The sequence below is a fragment of the Podarcis vaucheri genome (genome assembly GCF_965113315.1).
Source record: "Podarcis vaucheri genome assembly, chromosome: 2".
Lineage (NCBI taxonomy): Eukaryota > Metazoa > Chordata > Lepidosauria > Squamata > Lacertidae > Podarcis > Podarcis vaucheri.
In genome coordinates, this window is record NC_138760.1 from 7,014,158 (window position 1) to 7,029,366 (window position 15,209).

Consider the following 15,209-nt stretch of genomic DNA (forward strand, 5'->3'; position numbering starts at 1 on the left):
CAGAAAAGGGAGTGATGGGGATATCTCAGCCAGGGGATTATTTTCCCTGCAGGGCGAAAGAATGTCAAGGGAACTTGCCATGCCCTGCCATTCAGGCAAGGCTCACAGAGAAATCTAGAGTTGACAGAAGGGTGATGCAGGTAATCTGGGGTCGCCAGGAGTTCACTGTCAAGTTGCAGGTTCTTCTCCAGCTCTTTGGGGTGTGTTTCAGGGAAGGTCAGTTTCTGGCACAGAGCAAGAGGGAGGGTGCCAAGCACACCTAAGCTCAAGAATACAATATAAAAAAATGACTACTTTTTTTCCTCCACTCCCCTGTCACCCAGCCAACTCTCCGAACGGATAAAAAGGAAGATCTTCCTCCCTCCTGCCAGAGGGGCTCAGTTTCATTCATTACTGGGAACTCTTCCTTGGAACATCACTCCTTACACTACCAGCAAGACAACCTCTCCTCTAGCCATGTCTCGCCAGTCCTGTGCCCGGAGCATTGGAGGAGGGTTTCAGAACAAGGGTTTCAGTTCCAGCTCTGTCTGCTTTGGGGGTGGAAGCAAAGTCAGCTTCAACACTGCTTCCATGTCCCGTGGATGTAATGTCCGTAGCGGAGGCGGAGGCGGAGGCGGTGGCTTTGGCAGCAGGAGCCTGCATAACATGGGGGGCAGCAAAAGAATCTCCTACGGTGGATATGGTGGCGGTGGCTTTGGCGGGGGTTTCGGTGGCGCCTGTGGCCAAGGGGCTGGGGGCTTTGGAGCTGGTGGTGGCCTTGGCGGTGGCTTTGGCGGTGGCTTTGGCGGTCCAGGTGGACTTGCAATCTGCCCTCCATTCCCAGGATGCCCACCTGGAGGCATCAAAGAGGTGACCATCAACCAACACCTCCTGCAGCCCCTCAACCTGGAGATAGACCCAGAGATCCAAAAAGTGAGGACTGAAGAAAGGGAGCAGATCAAGACCCTCAACAACAAGTTTGCCTCCTTCATCGACAAGGTGAAATGATTTTGAGAGCATTTAACTTGCATGTAGCTCCAAGATTTTCTCTTTCTCTTTCCTTTTTGTTTCTCAGTATGAGGGCCTTTTGTCTTGTGTCTGTACTGAGTATTGTGTCTATCAGATCTGGTCTGATTTGTATTTTTTAAAACAACAACAACAATGAATTTCAAGGCTGAAAAATGGTGAAGCCATTTTAAAAGTGTTAGTTTGCCAGTTTTGTTATGATTATTTCTAATTTGCCTTGTTACAAAATCTCAAATCAAGAGGTTTTATATTTAACCTGTATACTTCATGGAGGGGTGGCCAAATGGGAGTCCCCAAGGGCATGCCAGTCCTGAGTGTTTCAAGTAAACAGGAACATAATACAGGGCAAAAGTTTCTCTTAAAAATCTGTACCAATGTAACTGCCGTGGCTCTCTACAAAGGATTCTGGTTACTGCAGTTTGGTGAAGCAGATGCTTATTCTCAGAGATCCTTCCCCATTACAGAACTATATTTTTCAGGAAGCCCTGGGGGTATGACCTGTGCAAGTATGTACTATTGGCATGCCCATTTGCATAATGTTGTCAGTACTAATCAGTAAGCAGTGAAAGATAATCTGGGAAAAGGTGGGCATATGTTTCTTCCCCAGGACAATCCTGGACCAGTACCCAGAAACTACCATGTTGATCCTTTAGTGACCCTACAGATAGGAAAGGGTAGAAGCTATTTTGAATCCCACTAAACAAATCCTTGTCCCTTTTTATTTCCTTTTCTGGTCACCTCCTCATTGCATCCCTCAGCCGCCTATTGTGACTCAAGGGTCTTGGGGAGGCTAAAATGTAGTGGCTGCAGTACAGAACACACAACTGGAAGGTCTCTCTGCTTGTGGGCAATGCAAAGGAAAGCCTAGAATGGAGGAAGGAGATGCATAGCCGCCCTGAGCCCGGCTTCGGCTGGGGAGGGTGGGATATAAATAAAATTTATTATTATTATAAGTGGTGTTAGGAGAACATAAGGAGAACATAAGTGGTGTTAGGAGAAAGCAACATCAGCAGCACATTTGGACTAATGGCCATATCCAGTAATCCATAAGAGGACACTGGTCAGAATCCAGCACCTGTTGCTGTGGTTTCAGTTATCCAGGAGTTGAGCAATGTGAAGAATACCTGGATGCTTTAAAAGCCCAGAAGGTGATGGTCACACCCTCATCATGATACAGCCAGTGGCCACATCCTCATCTCCAGAAAGCAAGGGCAGCCTGGCTTGCATGAGAAGGAGCAGGGCTCTTGCTCTTTAGAAGGAAACTGTGCAGGTTGAGTCAGATCACATGTGGCATAACTGAAAGTGGCTTTAATGTGGCTCCTGTAGCTTTGCGCATGAGCCTGAGTGGAACAGAGCCACTAACAGTAATGAGACAATGGGCAGGTGTTGTTCTGTATCCTGTCAATTTGCTGGCACTGGAGGGAGAGGTTTGTTGACACCATCTTCTCTCCAGCCCTGAAGGTTAATAAATTTCCTCCACTATTTTAAAGATGAAAAAAGGGATACTCATTTTGTGCCTGCAGTCATTCATATTGCTACCTCAGGAGCACTGCTAAAACATCCCCCTGTCACCACTATTCTTTGTATGTGCATCCATTGATTCTGCATTATCCCAAAGTTAAACAGTAAGCTTGTTCTTCTGGTTAAAGATATGCTAAAACAGCTTGACTTGTCTCCTATAATATATTACCTACATTTCAAACTTAAGCTTAACCCACTGCAACCTTTGAAATAGCAGGATGCGCATTATGCCACTGCCAACCTTGGACTACCTGGTGCCTTCTAGATGTCCTGGACTACAACTCCCATCATCCCCAGCCAGCACAGCTGGGAGTGGGTGGGAGTATTGAATTAGAGCATCTGGAGAAGACCAGCTTGGTGAAGGCTTCTCTACATATGCACATATTATGTTAATATATGGCAGTCCCTTCTGACATTGTTGGTTAGAGTGCGGTGCTGATAATGCCAAGGTTGCAGGTTCAGTCCCCGTATGGGACAGCTGCTTTGCAGGGGGTTGAACTAGATGGTCTTCAGGGTTCCTTCCAGCTCTACAATTCTATGATTCTATTATTTAGCTTCAAAGAAGCAGAGAAGAGAAAGCTTGCTCTATAGAAATTCACATTAGCATCATTTTTTTTTTTAAAAAGGAACACCAAACTCTTCAAAAAACCAAAACAGGGACAGAACAGGAATAGTGATTTACTCCAGGAACTGCCCTCCCCTTTAAAGGCAATTAGAGTACATGACCATAACCCTTTCTTTCTCCACCCTTATTCTTTGTTTGGTTCAGGTCCGTTTCCTAGAGCAGCAGAATAAGGTTCTGGAGACCAAGTGGAAACTCTTGCAAGAGCAGGGCCAAGGGACTGGCATTGGTCAAAAGAACCTTGATCAGTTCTTTGAGGCCTATATCAACAACCTCAGGAAGCAGCTTGAGTGTCTTCAGAATGAGAGGAGAGGCCTGGAATCAGAGCTGAAGAACTTCCAAGATCTTGTGGAGGATTACAAGAACAAGTAAGGGATTATAGAACGAAAAGAATTGGGAATCAATAAACGATCTTTCCCGCCGGTGCAATTGAAGGTGGATGGGCCAGGCCCAGACTACCTATTTGAAAAGCCAGACCTGGCCTTTTGCTGAAGCTAGGATGACAGAAAATAGAAATATTAACTTTCAATTTATTTATTTATTTTAAACAAAAGTGTATATACCCACAGATAGAGTACAGAACGCCTCGGATGTGTGTGTGTGTGTGGTTTGCCTCTTAGCTTGGGCATTCAACAATGAATGTTCAGTGCCAGTGAGAAGTCGCAATTTGATCATGATGTCATGCTTCTGGCGGGACCTAACTTCCTCTTGAATTTGAATTTGACCCCGGTAGAAATCTGATGGATTTGGAAAGGGATTATTCTATTTTATGCTCCCGGATTATCTGTGAGACCTTCCCTAGATCATTCATTGAGTGGAATGTGGAGTTGAACTTGAGTCTCCATGGTCTACTTACTATATCACACTGAATGATCTGATTCACTGTTATATATGAGATGACTCACGAACATAGTGTACATCCTGTGTGATGTACAGAGTAACCAGGGGATTTTTAAAGGTTTTACTGGTAAAATCATGTGATTGTATCTTTTGGGGGCTCTTTGCACCTTTATAATTATTGCAGCTAAGGTGGAAAACTATGGTTGATTTCCAATAACTCCTAACGTTGAAATATATGATTTTACAAATTGTTTTTGCTTTTCATTGCTCAAGACTCAATGAAGTCCAGTAACATGATTACACTATGCTATAATTGGGCAGGGAATACCGTGTGCTTGTACACATGTTGTACACTAGAACCTCCATATTCCTTAACCATTGGCCATGCTAGCTGAGGCTGATGGGACTTGTAGCTCAAAACACCAGGAAGGCACCACACTGGCTATGTCTGCTGTTAATCCTAGCAAAAATGGTGACCCACAGCTTGAATTCTGACAAACTGATCCATTGGGTATGCATTTGGTGGCACTTGAAAATAGGTACTGTAATTTAATAAACCCTTGAGCCAGGAAAGTATGTTGTAAATCAGGATGGCGTTCAACAGAATCTTTGTTTGTCTGATGCCAAAGAATGTAGAATGCCTCTTGGCAGAGGACAGTGTCTGAAGAATGGAAACAATGAATAATGTTCTATGAGTTATAAACCTAGGATATCAAGTAACCCACAAAATTGGGGATTGGTAATTCTCTTTCACTTGCAGGCCAAGCAAATTCACAAGGCCTTTGACTGTTAAGAAAATCTAGAAAGAAGAAGGCAGGGCTATGTGTCCCTTGCTCAACCCCACCCCCTCCTGATCTAGACTTTCTAAAAAAAAATTCTGGACCAAGATTTTTTAATCAAACGATGCTGTGGAATAACAAAGCAATATTTCGCATATTACTTCTATTTTATTGTTGCATCCAAGATTTCAGTTTCTTAAAATAAATTGGACCTTTTTTTTACAAGAAATTGGGGAGTGTAGATAGATGTTGGAAAAGACACACAAAACTGTGCAAATAGAAAAGGGAAAGTATTTAAACCTGATGTTCTTTCTTTGCATTGACCAGATATGAGGAAGAAATTAACAAGCGCACGGCAGCAGAGAATGACTTTGTGCTCTTGAAAAAGGTAAGTGTGCCACTCTTCCTAACTCCTTTGCAGTGATTCAAAGGTGCAAGTTGCTATTCACATAATGGCATTTAGAAGAACTGTGTGTGTGTGTGTGTGTGTGTGTGTGTGTGTGTGTGTGTCTCCATCACTGTGTGCAAAATATGAACTTCTCTCTGTCCTTTCCTTCAGGATGTGGATGCTGCTTACATGAACAAAGTAGAATTGCAGGCGAAACTGGACTCCTTGACAGATGAAATCAACTTCTTGAGATGCTTGTATGAAGCTGTAAGTAGTCTTTTTGTGGCCTCCTGGGAGAACACTAGAGTGATGCGAATTTTGGGGTGGAGTTAAGAGTGAGTGACAGGTAGAGAGTCATTTGGGAAATGGCAACTGGAGGAAGAGATATGGAAATGAGGGGTGGAGATTAGAGAGGTAATGGAAGCATATGTAAAAGAGTTGGGATTGCTGTTATGAAAGTTAGGCTAAAATGTTAGATTAGGAAATTATTCTGTATCTGATGACTACCTGTTTTGGGTGTCACATTACTTAATTAAGTATTAGGGGTGTGCACAGGCCCTAAGTTTCCCCTTCTACCTATGTGCTTGTAAAAATTCTAGTCTGCTTCTGAGTCACTCTGTGCTGTCTCCGCTTTGATCTGTAATTCATCTCCTGAGCTACTCTGTCTAAAATGAAGCTCACAGTTTCCCCATTCACTATAATGGGAAATCTTTTATGTTCTTCATTGCTCTGCAGAAGGTGCAAAAGTGCATTGCATCCTCTCCATAAGACATCCTTGCAATGCATAAATCCACATGCACGCAACATCGTCTGCTGTTATGACAGCAATTTGACTAGTGTACAGTGGTACCTCGGGTTACAGACACTTTGGATTACAACCTCTGCTAACCAGGAAGTGGTTGCTCCAGGTTAAGAACTTTGCTCCAGGATAAGAAGGGAAATTGCGTGCCAGGGGCGTAGCGGTAGCAGGAGGCCCCATTAGCAAAAGCATGTCTCAGGTTAAGAACGGACCTCCGAGAACGAATTAAGTTCTTAACCCGAGGTACCACTGTATTGTAACAGCTAATTTTCATGTCCAGCTTTTGGGATGCCAGAAAGTTCTAAGCATAGTTTTTAGAAGGACAGACTTTTTGCAGGTGTGCCAATATGGACTACGACATCCATTAGTCACCTTTAGAAAAAAAATTAGACAGATGCCTCTACCAAGGGGAGAGGTAAGTGATAAAATCGACATTTATGGTGAAAAAACATGATGTGACCATGGCGCTGTCTACATATTTATTTATTTAAGGTAGATGTACTCTACATTTTAACCAAGTGGACTCCCATGGCAGCTTACAAAAATCAGTAAATCGATTTCTTTGGCAGGAATTGAGCCAGATGCAGCAGACCGTTTCTGACACCTCCGTTGTCCTCCAAATGGACAACAACCGGAATCTGGACTTGGACAGCATCATTGCAGAGGTCAAAGCTCAGTATGAGGAAATTGCTCAGAAAAGCCGAGCAGAAGCAGAGTCTTGGTACCAGAGCAAGGTGAGTTCTCAGGCCTATCAAGCCTTGCCAGTCTAAAATGACGTCCTTGAGCAAAAACCAAATCCAAACAAACAAAGAAACTCTTGTTGTTCGTTAATGGGAAAGGCCAAATGCACACAAGGCAATGTATTAAACTAGGAGTGATCCGACTTCAGCTCCGTGTGCTTTGCTTTATTTTTACTAGAATCGCCATGGTTTTCCAATGTGTTTTACATTCGCAAATCAAGAGTGCGGGTTCAAAAATCTGCCAGTTGAGCCACAGTAACCCTGAATGAAGTGGTCCTGTCTATGCTTATGAACATACAATGTAGTGCTTTGCTGGAACAGACAAAAGGCCCCCATTATTTACAAAGAAGCCCAGCAAACAGCAGTTGGGACATAGGAAGCTGCCTTATACTAGCTCTGACCATTGGCTCAGCTGATTGAGTATTGTCTACACAGAGTGGCAGCGACTCTCTGGGGCTTACAAGCAGGGGTGGAGAACTTGTGGCCCTCCAGATGCTATTGGACTCCAACTTTCACCAGACCCAGCCAGCAGGGCCAGTGATACTGTAGTCCAACAACATTTGGATGGTCACAGGTTCCCCATGCCTGGTTCATAGACTTCCCCAGCCCTATATGTAGATCCTGGGAGTGATCCTAGGACCTTCCACATCCGAAGTATATGTTCTACCCATGAGCTCTTGCCCTTCCCCAAGGTGCTATGTTGTCCACTGGAAACTGGCTAGTAATCTATCAGTATTGCTTTAATCAAGCTAGTCCACCAAGCACTGCAGAAACACGCCTTTCTTTTTTGGGGACAACCCTGGAAGGGTGTCAGAGGGTTTGGCAAAATCTGAGCCATTGCTCAGCTGGGTTTTTGTTTGAAGAAGATTTATCTTCTCTGATATATCACAATTTGACCCCTTTCTTCTTTCTGAATTCCAGTATGAGGAGCTGCAGCAAACGGCTGGGAAACACGGTGACAGTCTCCGTGACACCAAGGCCGAGATCTCTGAACTGAACCGGATGATTCAGAGGATACGGTCTGAAATAGATAATGTGAAGAAGCAGGTAAGGCTGGAGGAATATATGCAAGATTAACCCTAGGGTGGAGGGGGGGGGCAGAGATTTTTATTGGAATTTCACAATCTGGTCATCTTAGTCCTCTGCTGTTGTCTTAACTGCAGCAATTCATTTAGTAACACAAGGCAAGCCAAGAGATATCAAGCTGAAGTAGGATGGCCTCTTTGTTTGAGCATTATCTCCTGACCTTGCACTTCAAAAAAATATGGCACTCACAAATGGTTCCCAGTGGATGTAGGGGGCCGCTGCATGCAGGAGGAATGGTGCTGCTGGTATTAAAAATAAAAATGATATTCCAATAATCAGTTTTTCGAATGCCTTTCAGTGTGAGAAGCTGCAGGCTTCCATTGCAGAAGCTGAGGAACGCGGTGAGCTGGCCCTCAAGGATGCCAGGGACAAATTGAATGAACTGGAGGTTGCCCTGCAGAAGGCCAAGGAAGAAATGACCCGTCTCTTGAGGGAGTACCAGGAGCTGATGAATGTCAAGTTGGCGCTTGATATGGAAATTGCCACCTACAGGAAATTGCTGGAAGGAGAGGAGAGCAGGTGAGTGTGATGCACAGGAAGGAGGTGTGTATCTGGACTTTGCTGAAGAGAAGACAAAAAGGGAAATCATACTGGAGCTTTCATTGCATACCTGCTTCCCCTTCCTGGGGAGGGGGAGGGAAGGCCATGAAATGTTTGACTGAGTCCAGCAGTTAAATTCTAAAAAGGTGAGGTGCCATGACTGAAGCCCACTTGGGAAGGCCGGTCCATGAGATCAGAAATGTAAGGGTGGGCAATGTATACCCATTGGCGAGGAAAGCATGTACTGCAGTGATGGGGAATCGTGGGATCTACAAACATTGCTGGGCTACAACTCCCATCATCTCTGATGGTTGTCCATGCTGAGAACTGTGGTCCAGCAACATCTGGAGGGCCATTGTTTGCCCATCCCTGATGTACTGCATACTGGGCACACATGTGAACTGGTCTGGCTCAGATTAAGCCATGGTTAAGCTTGATGGAATGGTAAGAGCTGAGGTTAGGCTGTGGCAGTGCAAATCCTGACCGAGAGGGTTTAGGTGGATGCTGTGGCAAGAACAGGGGAAGTAGGGACATTGTTAGAGGGTGGCTCAGGGTCCTGGGGTCCTGGTTCTTTTTTTTGGGGGGGGGTTCTCTCCTCCTTTTAAAAAGACTGATTTATTTATTTTTGGTTACTTTACTTACTGCAAAGCTAGACCCCAGCCCCCTGCCATCTTTTTTGCCCAAAGGCATCTATCCAAATATTTTCATTTTCATTTCACTTTTAATTTGTATACCCCCTTTCTATATTGCTATATGCAAAATATACAACAAAGATCATACCTCTTACAACAATAAAATCCAATGCAAATAAGTCATAATAAGAATATGAAGCATATAAAGAACACCTGCAATTTTTACTACTACTACTATTACTACTATTACTACAAATAATAATAATAATAATAATTCTTGAAGTACGTAGCAATTCTCCTGGTGGAGAGAGGTTGGGAATGTCACAAACAAAGGCACATATCGTTCTTCTGGGATTTCCTCTGCTTCCAGTGCTGGGAGAGGTTTACAATGTGGACTGTGCAGCTGCAGCAACCACTGGAAGTTGTGGCAGGCTAGTGTGAGCTGAAGGATCATGCCTATCTGAATTGCAAGTTCTGGAAAGGGTGTCCCTGACTCTTGAAATGAAGGCCGTCTATCCGATCATGCCCACATTATTCCCTAGTGATCTTGATGGCCAAGCAAGCAGCTGCACCCGGGTCTCCTGTGTCCAACCCTATCTGCTCTCTGCACTGCACAGCACTCACCTTCACAGTGCCTGATGATTAAAGCAACAAAGGGATTCAAAGGATTTGTTCATTGTTGTTCAGTATTTTGTGTATCAACGCCCAATTGGATCTCATCTCTTGCCTAAACATCAGGTTTTTTCTCTCCTTCACAGGATGTCTGGAGAGTGTCAGAGCACCGTGAGCATCTGTAAGTAGTGACTCTGTACTCAACTTTTAAAATTAGTGGCACTATCCTATAACCAGCTGCTCTGGAAAATGGCATGCGCTGGCACCACTGTGTCTTGATGTGGTTTTTACAACAGTGGTCATAGTGGAGATGCACCAAGCTCTTAAGCGCCATAGATACAGACACAGAAGGAAAGTTGTGGATGCAGAATGTGGCATCAGGGCTGTGGAAGATCCCCCCTTGTGCTATCCTGAACACATTTTGACTACTACAAATGCAACTGTGTTGGTGCAACTCCAGTGTGCTGTAGTAACATGCCAGAAAGAGGTTGAAACTCAACAAAGCCAGGGATGATGAACTGGAGGGTCACGGTTTCTCTGTCCCCAATTTTAAATGTTACAAAAATACCACGTGGGAACAACTTTTGTATGTGATGCCGTGGTTTGCATTTCTTCATGCTCATGGGTTGATAACATTTGTAACTTATTCAAAGCAAGCCAATGAACTTCATGGATGAATGGGGATCGTTTTGAACCCAGCATCCCTTTAGTGCAAGGATGAGGAACTTGTGGTCCTCCAGCTGCTGCTGGACTGTAACTCCCATCATTCTTGACCATTGGCCATGCTGGCAAGGGCTGATGGGATCTGGAGTTCAGCAACATATGGAAGGCAACAGATTCCCTGCTTTAGGTCTCGTTCAGTGCTTAAGCCCTTACATGCCACATACTTTCTCAATTGACTCTCATCACACGGATGACTCCTTGGCCCTGGAGGCTTTGCTTGCCTTATTTTAAGATGCAAAGTAGCTGGGAGTTCTTTCTTTCTTTCTTTCTTTCTTTCTTTCTTTCTTTCTTTCTTTCTTTCTTTCTTTCTTGACTTGCCATCTCTTCAGGCGATGGCTTGCATGCTCCATTGGTGCATTCCTGGGACAGAATGCCCTGGAACAGACAGGAAGTAGCGCCACCCCCAAGCTCAGTGCTAGAGAACTACATTCCAGGCATTAATTGGCCATATTAGTCCATAAAACCACCACAATGCTAACCATGGTTGTCTTTCTTTTTAGCTATGGTTGGCTCCTCCTCTACTTCTGGCGGTGGATATGGTGGCGGATTTGGAGGTGGATTTGGAGGTGGAATGTGCTATGGAGGAGGATCTGGTGGCCTTGGTGGATTCAGCTCTGGAAGCGGAAGAGGTGTTTGCAGCATAGGAGGTGGGGGAGCTTGCTCTGTCGGCGGAGGATACGGAGGAGGTTACAGTTCTGGAGGCACCATTGTGAAAAAAACCACCACATCCTCCACTTCAATCAAGTCTTCAAGCAGGAAATAAGAAGCAACAGGTGCAGTGATGACAACATCAGCATGGATGAAAGAACCATTTTTCTGAAGATATCTGCAAAGCCACCCTGAACAGAATCTTGGCGCCTTTCAAAAAAATGGACTGTGCCTCTTATGGCTGCTCTCCCAGGATATTTTTTAAGTCTTGCATTGTTTGGGTGGGATACAGACTGAGTTAGCTGAACTTAAGTACCATTGAGTTCTGTGAGACCTGTCATTGCTAACTTGTCTCATTTATGTCAGTGGGACCTTAGTTCATCTAATGTAGTCGGTATGCAACCCAAGCAACCCAACCCAAACTTAGTCTGTAACTCACCCTTTGTTCTTAACTCATTGTTGACACATTTCATGCCCCTAACGTAATTAGGTCTAGTCAACAGATGTGTAATATGTGAAGGCTGTATTTGCATGAACAAGGATGAACAGTATTAGGTAGTTCTATAGAGGATATTCTAGGCAATGTGTGCCTTGCTTTGTACCATTCACACATCTTTTATGTAGAGCAGCACTCTGCCCCGTGTCCTACAAGGAGGAATATCTCTATCCTAGATATCCCAGAATTCTCATTGGCTGTTCTTCAACTGAGGAGACACTTTTATCTCTTTGGTGGATTGAAACACCTGGGACAGGCTTCACTCTGGATAGGTACGGTTCACACGAGAAAACAATTCTAGGAATCAGGTTGTTTGATTCTCATAACGTTTAAAGAGTACTGCTATTTTGTCTACATTCTAACTCCTCTGAATGAAACCTGATGAGGAAATAATGTGAATTACATCAAAAACTGCTTATGTGAACACAGCCTTCATGTTTTGCTCATTCATGCAAATCAGTGCTATTTTTCTAGAAAAAAAGAGGTGCTGGAACTCACCATAAGCACCTCCCTCATTCTCTTAAATGGCAATGGTGCCCACCTGAGAGGTTCTGGAGAGTTCTGGCTGGGGAAAAAATGCCCTGATACAAATGAATATCTTTCCAGCTACTCTCCTGTGATTACCTGCCTGTGGTTTTGCTGAGTCATAATGGTTACTTACTTAAATGAATATGCAAAATACCTGCAGCTGAAAGGTAGGGGCATGTGATCTTGCCCAAGTTACACTCCTTTAAGTCCCATTGACGCCAATGAGAGAGCTTAAGCATATGCTTAAGTCATTCCTATTGAAAGCAAGACGGCTTATCCAGATTTAACTTTAGCTGCTTTGTGCTCCACATTCTGTCTTTCTTTTTGTAATGGCCTTGAAAATCTTTTTGTTTTGGTGGTGATTCCTTTCCTCTCGCGTGTGATCACTTGCAGCTCATTAAACTCTAAGTGAAGAGAACAATGGTGTCTTCTGGGTTTTTGCCAAGAGCTTTTATGCTGGGATAGTAATCATGAAAGCCTTAGGATGGAGGATAAGGCTTTCAATGACTACTAGCCATGATGACCTTCTTCTGCCTCCATTGTGAGAGGTAGTGTGTCTCTGTATACCAGGAAGTGGCAAATTACAAGACAGGAAAGTGTTTTTGCACTCAGGTCCTGCTAGCGGGTTTCCCATAAGCATCTACTGTCTTTCCCTGAAAGTAAGAAATCCCCTGAAAATAAAACCTACTTCCAGTTTTGCCTCTCACTGTAATATAAGGCACCCCCAGAAAATAAGACCTCCCCAATAATAAGGCCTCCCCCGAACATAAGGCCTCCCTGGAATATCATAGAATCATAGAGTTGGAAGAGACCACAAGGGCCATTGAGTCCAACCCCCTGCCAAGCAGGAAACACCATCAGAGCACTCCTGACATATGGTTGTCAAGCCTCTGCTTAAAGACCTCCAAAGAAGGAGACTCCACCACACTCCTTGGCAGCAAATTCCACTGTCGAACAGCTCTTACTGTCAGGAAGTTCTTCCTAATTTTTAGGTGGAATCTTCTTTCTTGTAGTTTGGATCCATTGCTCCGTGTCCGCTTCTCTGGAGCAGCAGAAAACAACCTTTCTCCCTCCTCTAGGTGACATCCTTTTATATATTTGAACATGGCTATCATGTCACCCCTTAACCTCCTCTTCTCCAGGCTAAACATGCCCAGCTCCCTTAGCCGTTCCTCATAAGGCATCGTTTCCAGGCCTTTGACCATTTTGGTTGCCCTCCTCTGGACACGTTCCAGTTTGTCAGTGTCCTTCTTGAACTGTGGTGCCCAGAACTGGACACAGTACTCCAGGTGAGGTCTGACCAGAGCAGAATACAGTGGCACTATTACTTCCCTTGATCTAGATGCTATACTCCTATTAAGGCCCCTGAAGCTACCATAAGGTGTCTTGACTTCTCTGGACCGTAGCGGTGGGTGCCACCGTGCAGCTGTTCAGGCAGTGCAAGGTCTCTTTAAATCAGAGAGCCCGCACCACCGCCAGGACAAGCTGCCACCTGTTGCTTGCTCTGCCCCGACGGAGTCTGGCTGACTCACAATTAGACAATAAATGTGTACCGTATTCTTCTTCATGGAAAAATAAGACATCCCCTGAAAATAAGACCTAGCGCATCTATGGGAGCAAAAATTAATATAAGACACTGTCTTATTTTGGGGAAAACAGAACAGTGAGAACAGTTTCTCTCTCTGTGTGTCTCCATTCTCTGCTGGAACAGAATATGGGGTTGGGGTCCATTCCCATTGCAGGTGTGAACTTCACAGCCCAAACTTCCAGTAACAGGCCAAGCAAGGCAGAGGGAGGTGGAGAAAGGGCTTTAGAGGGTGTAATGTGTATGGGTTGCTCGTGCGTAAGTTGTCGCCTCTCCAGGCTTTGTTGCCTTGCTAAACCTTTCAGTCTGGGCAGCCCTTCACTTCGTGGCTGCCTCAGTCACTAGCAGAATCCGTCAGTGGGCGTTTCTTAAATCTTTACCAACATAAAAGTTGTTTGACACCCAGTCTCCTCCTACTCTCTCTGCGCGGAAGTCTTCTGCGCAGGGTGGGCGTGGGTAGCGGAGGACCCGTGCTCTCCCCGCTGGTGTCCGGTGAAGAGTCCTGGAGCCCTCTCGCTGATTCCCCCATCAGCCCCTCTATATCCCTGGTGTTGTGCTGATTTGCTTCCCCATCTGCGGAGCTGCCTCTCTCCCTGCTGGGTCCCTCTCCAGCATCATTTGAGAGCCTTCCCTCCGCCTCTAGCTCCGATGTCAGTTCCCTGACAGAGGGGGATGGCAGGAGAGGAGGCTTTGGAGGAGGGGGCAGGGAATTGGAGGTAGATGTAAAACTGGGAGGGCAGGGAAGGAATTGATGATGGAGGGGATGGGGCAAGTTAGACTGAAAGGGACTGACACATGGCATAGAGCTTGACAACGGGAGGATCTTCTAATCTGGAGCATATACAGACCACAAGCATTGGACTCTGGCCTGTCTGTGACTCCAGATTCCTTAATGCCCTTTAATCACCCTGTTCAAAAAAGGGCAAATTAGGTAGTTTCCATTTAATTGCAATAATAATCCAATTTTCCCCTCTATTCATAATTTTCAGAACCCTCTCAAACATCAGTTTCCAGGATTCTTCGAGAATAGCCATGAAAGCTAAACTTGTGGAAAACTTTGTAGTGTGAATGGCTCCCAAAGCTGAAGGGCATTTCCATTCAAATGGTGTTTGTGTGCCACGTCACGTGATCAGTTATATGGGGTGGGGCTTACCTGCTCCCCACGTACTTTATTCAAGTTGGCACCCCTGGCAGAACATCTGAGATTACAGCAGCATGACTGAAGTAGAGTCATGTGCACAGGATTGCGTATGCAAGTGAGACCTTCCCTTAAGTGGGAAACCTCATGCTGATTCACCTTTTGCTGAGACGGCCAAATGAACGGCTAGTGTCTCGCCTTAGTTTTGTAACTTTATGCTACCAAGCACTTAACCACCACCCACAAGGAGCAATGAAAGACGTGCGGCTTCCCTCAAGGAACTCCTCCCACTGGCTTCGCAAACCTAGATTTCAGTTTCCTTTTACACCAAGTACACAATGTTCTTGCTCTGTTAGATTATCAGATAGAAGCAAGAAAAATGGGACAGTGACAAACCACTGGATTTTCTCTTAGCAAAACGATAGAATACAGGGGTCAGCAAACTTTTTCAGCAAGGGGCCGGTCCACTGTCCCTCAGACCTTGTGGGGGGCCAGACTATATATATATATATATATATGCTTTCGTA

At 44.8% G+C, this 15,209-nt stretch overlaps 1 protein-coding gene across 1 annotated transcript; it reads left to right on the forward strand.

Annotated features, from left to right (window-relative positions):
* The first annotated feature begins 349 nt into the window (after window positions 1–349).
* Window positions 350–12,377, forward strand: LOC309522494 (keratin, type II cytoskeletal 4-like). Its single transcript, XM_082205807.1, has 9 exons — window positions 350–978; window positions 3,296–3,516; window positions 5,095–5,155; window positions 5,327–5,422; window positions 6,524–6,688; window positions 7,616–7,741; window positions 8,079–8,299; window positions 9,711–9,745; window positions 10,788–12,377. The coding sequence occupies exons 1-9, from the start codon at window positions 457–459 to the stop codon at window positions 11,048–11,050; spliced, it is 1,710 nt and encodes a 569-aa protein (XP_082061933.1). The 5' UTR covers window positions 350–456; the 3' UTR covers window positions 11,051–12,377.
* The last annotated feature ends 2,832 nt before the right edge of the window (window positions 12,378–15,209 follow it).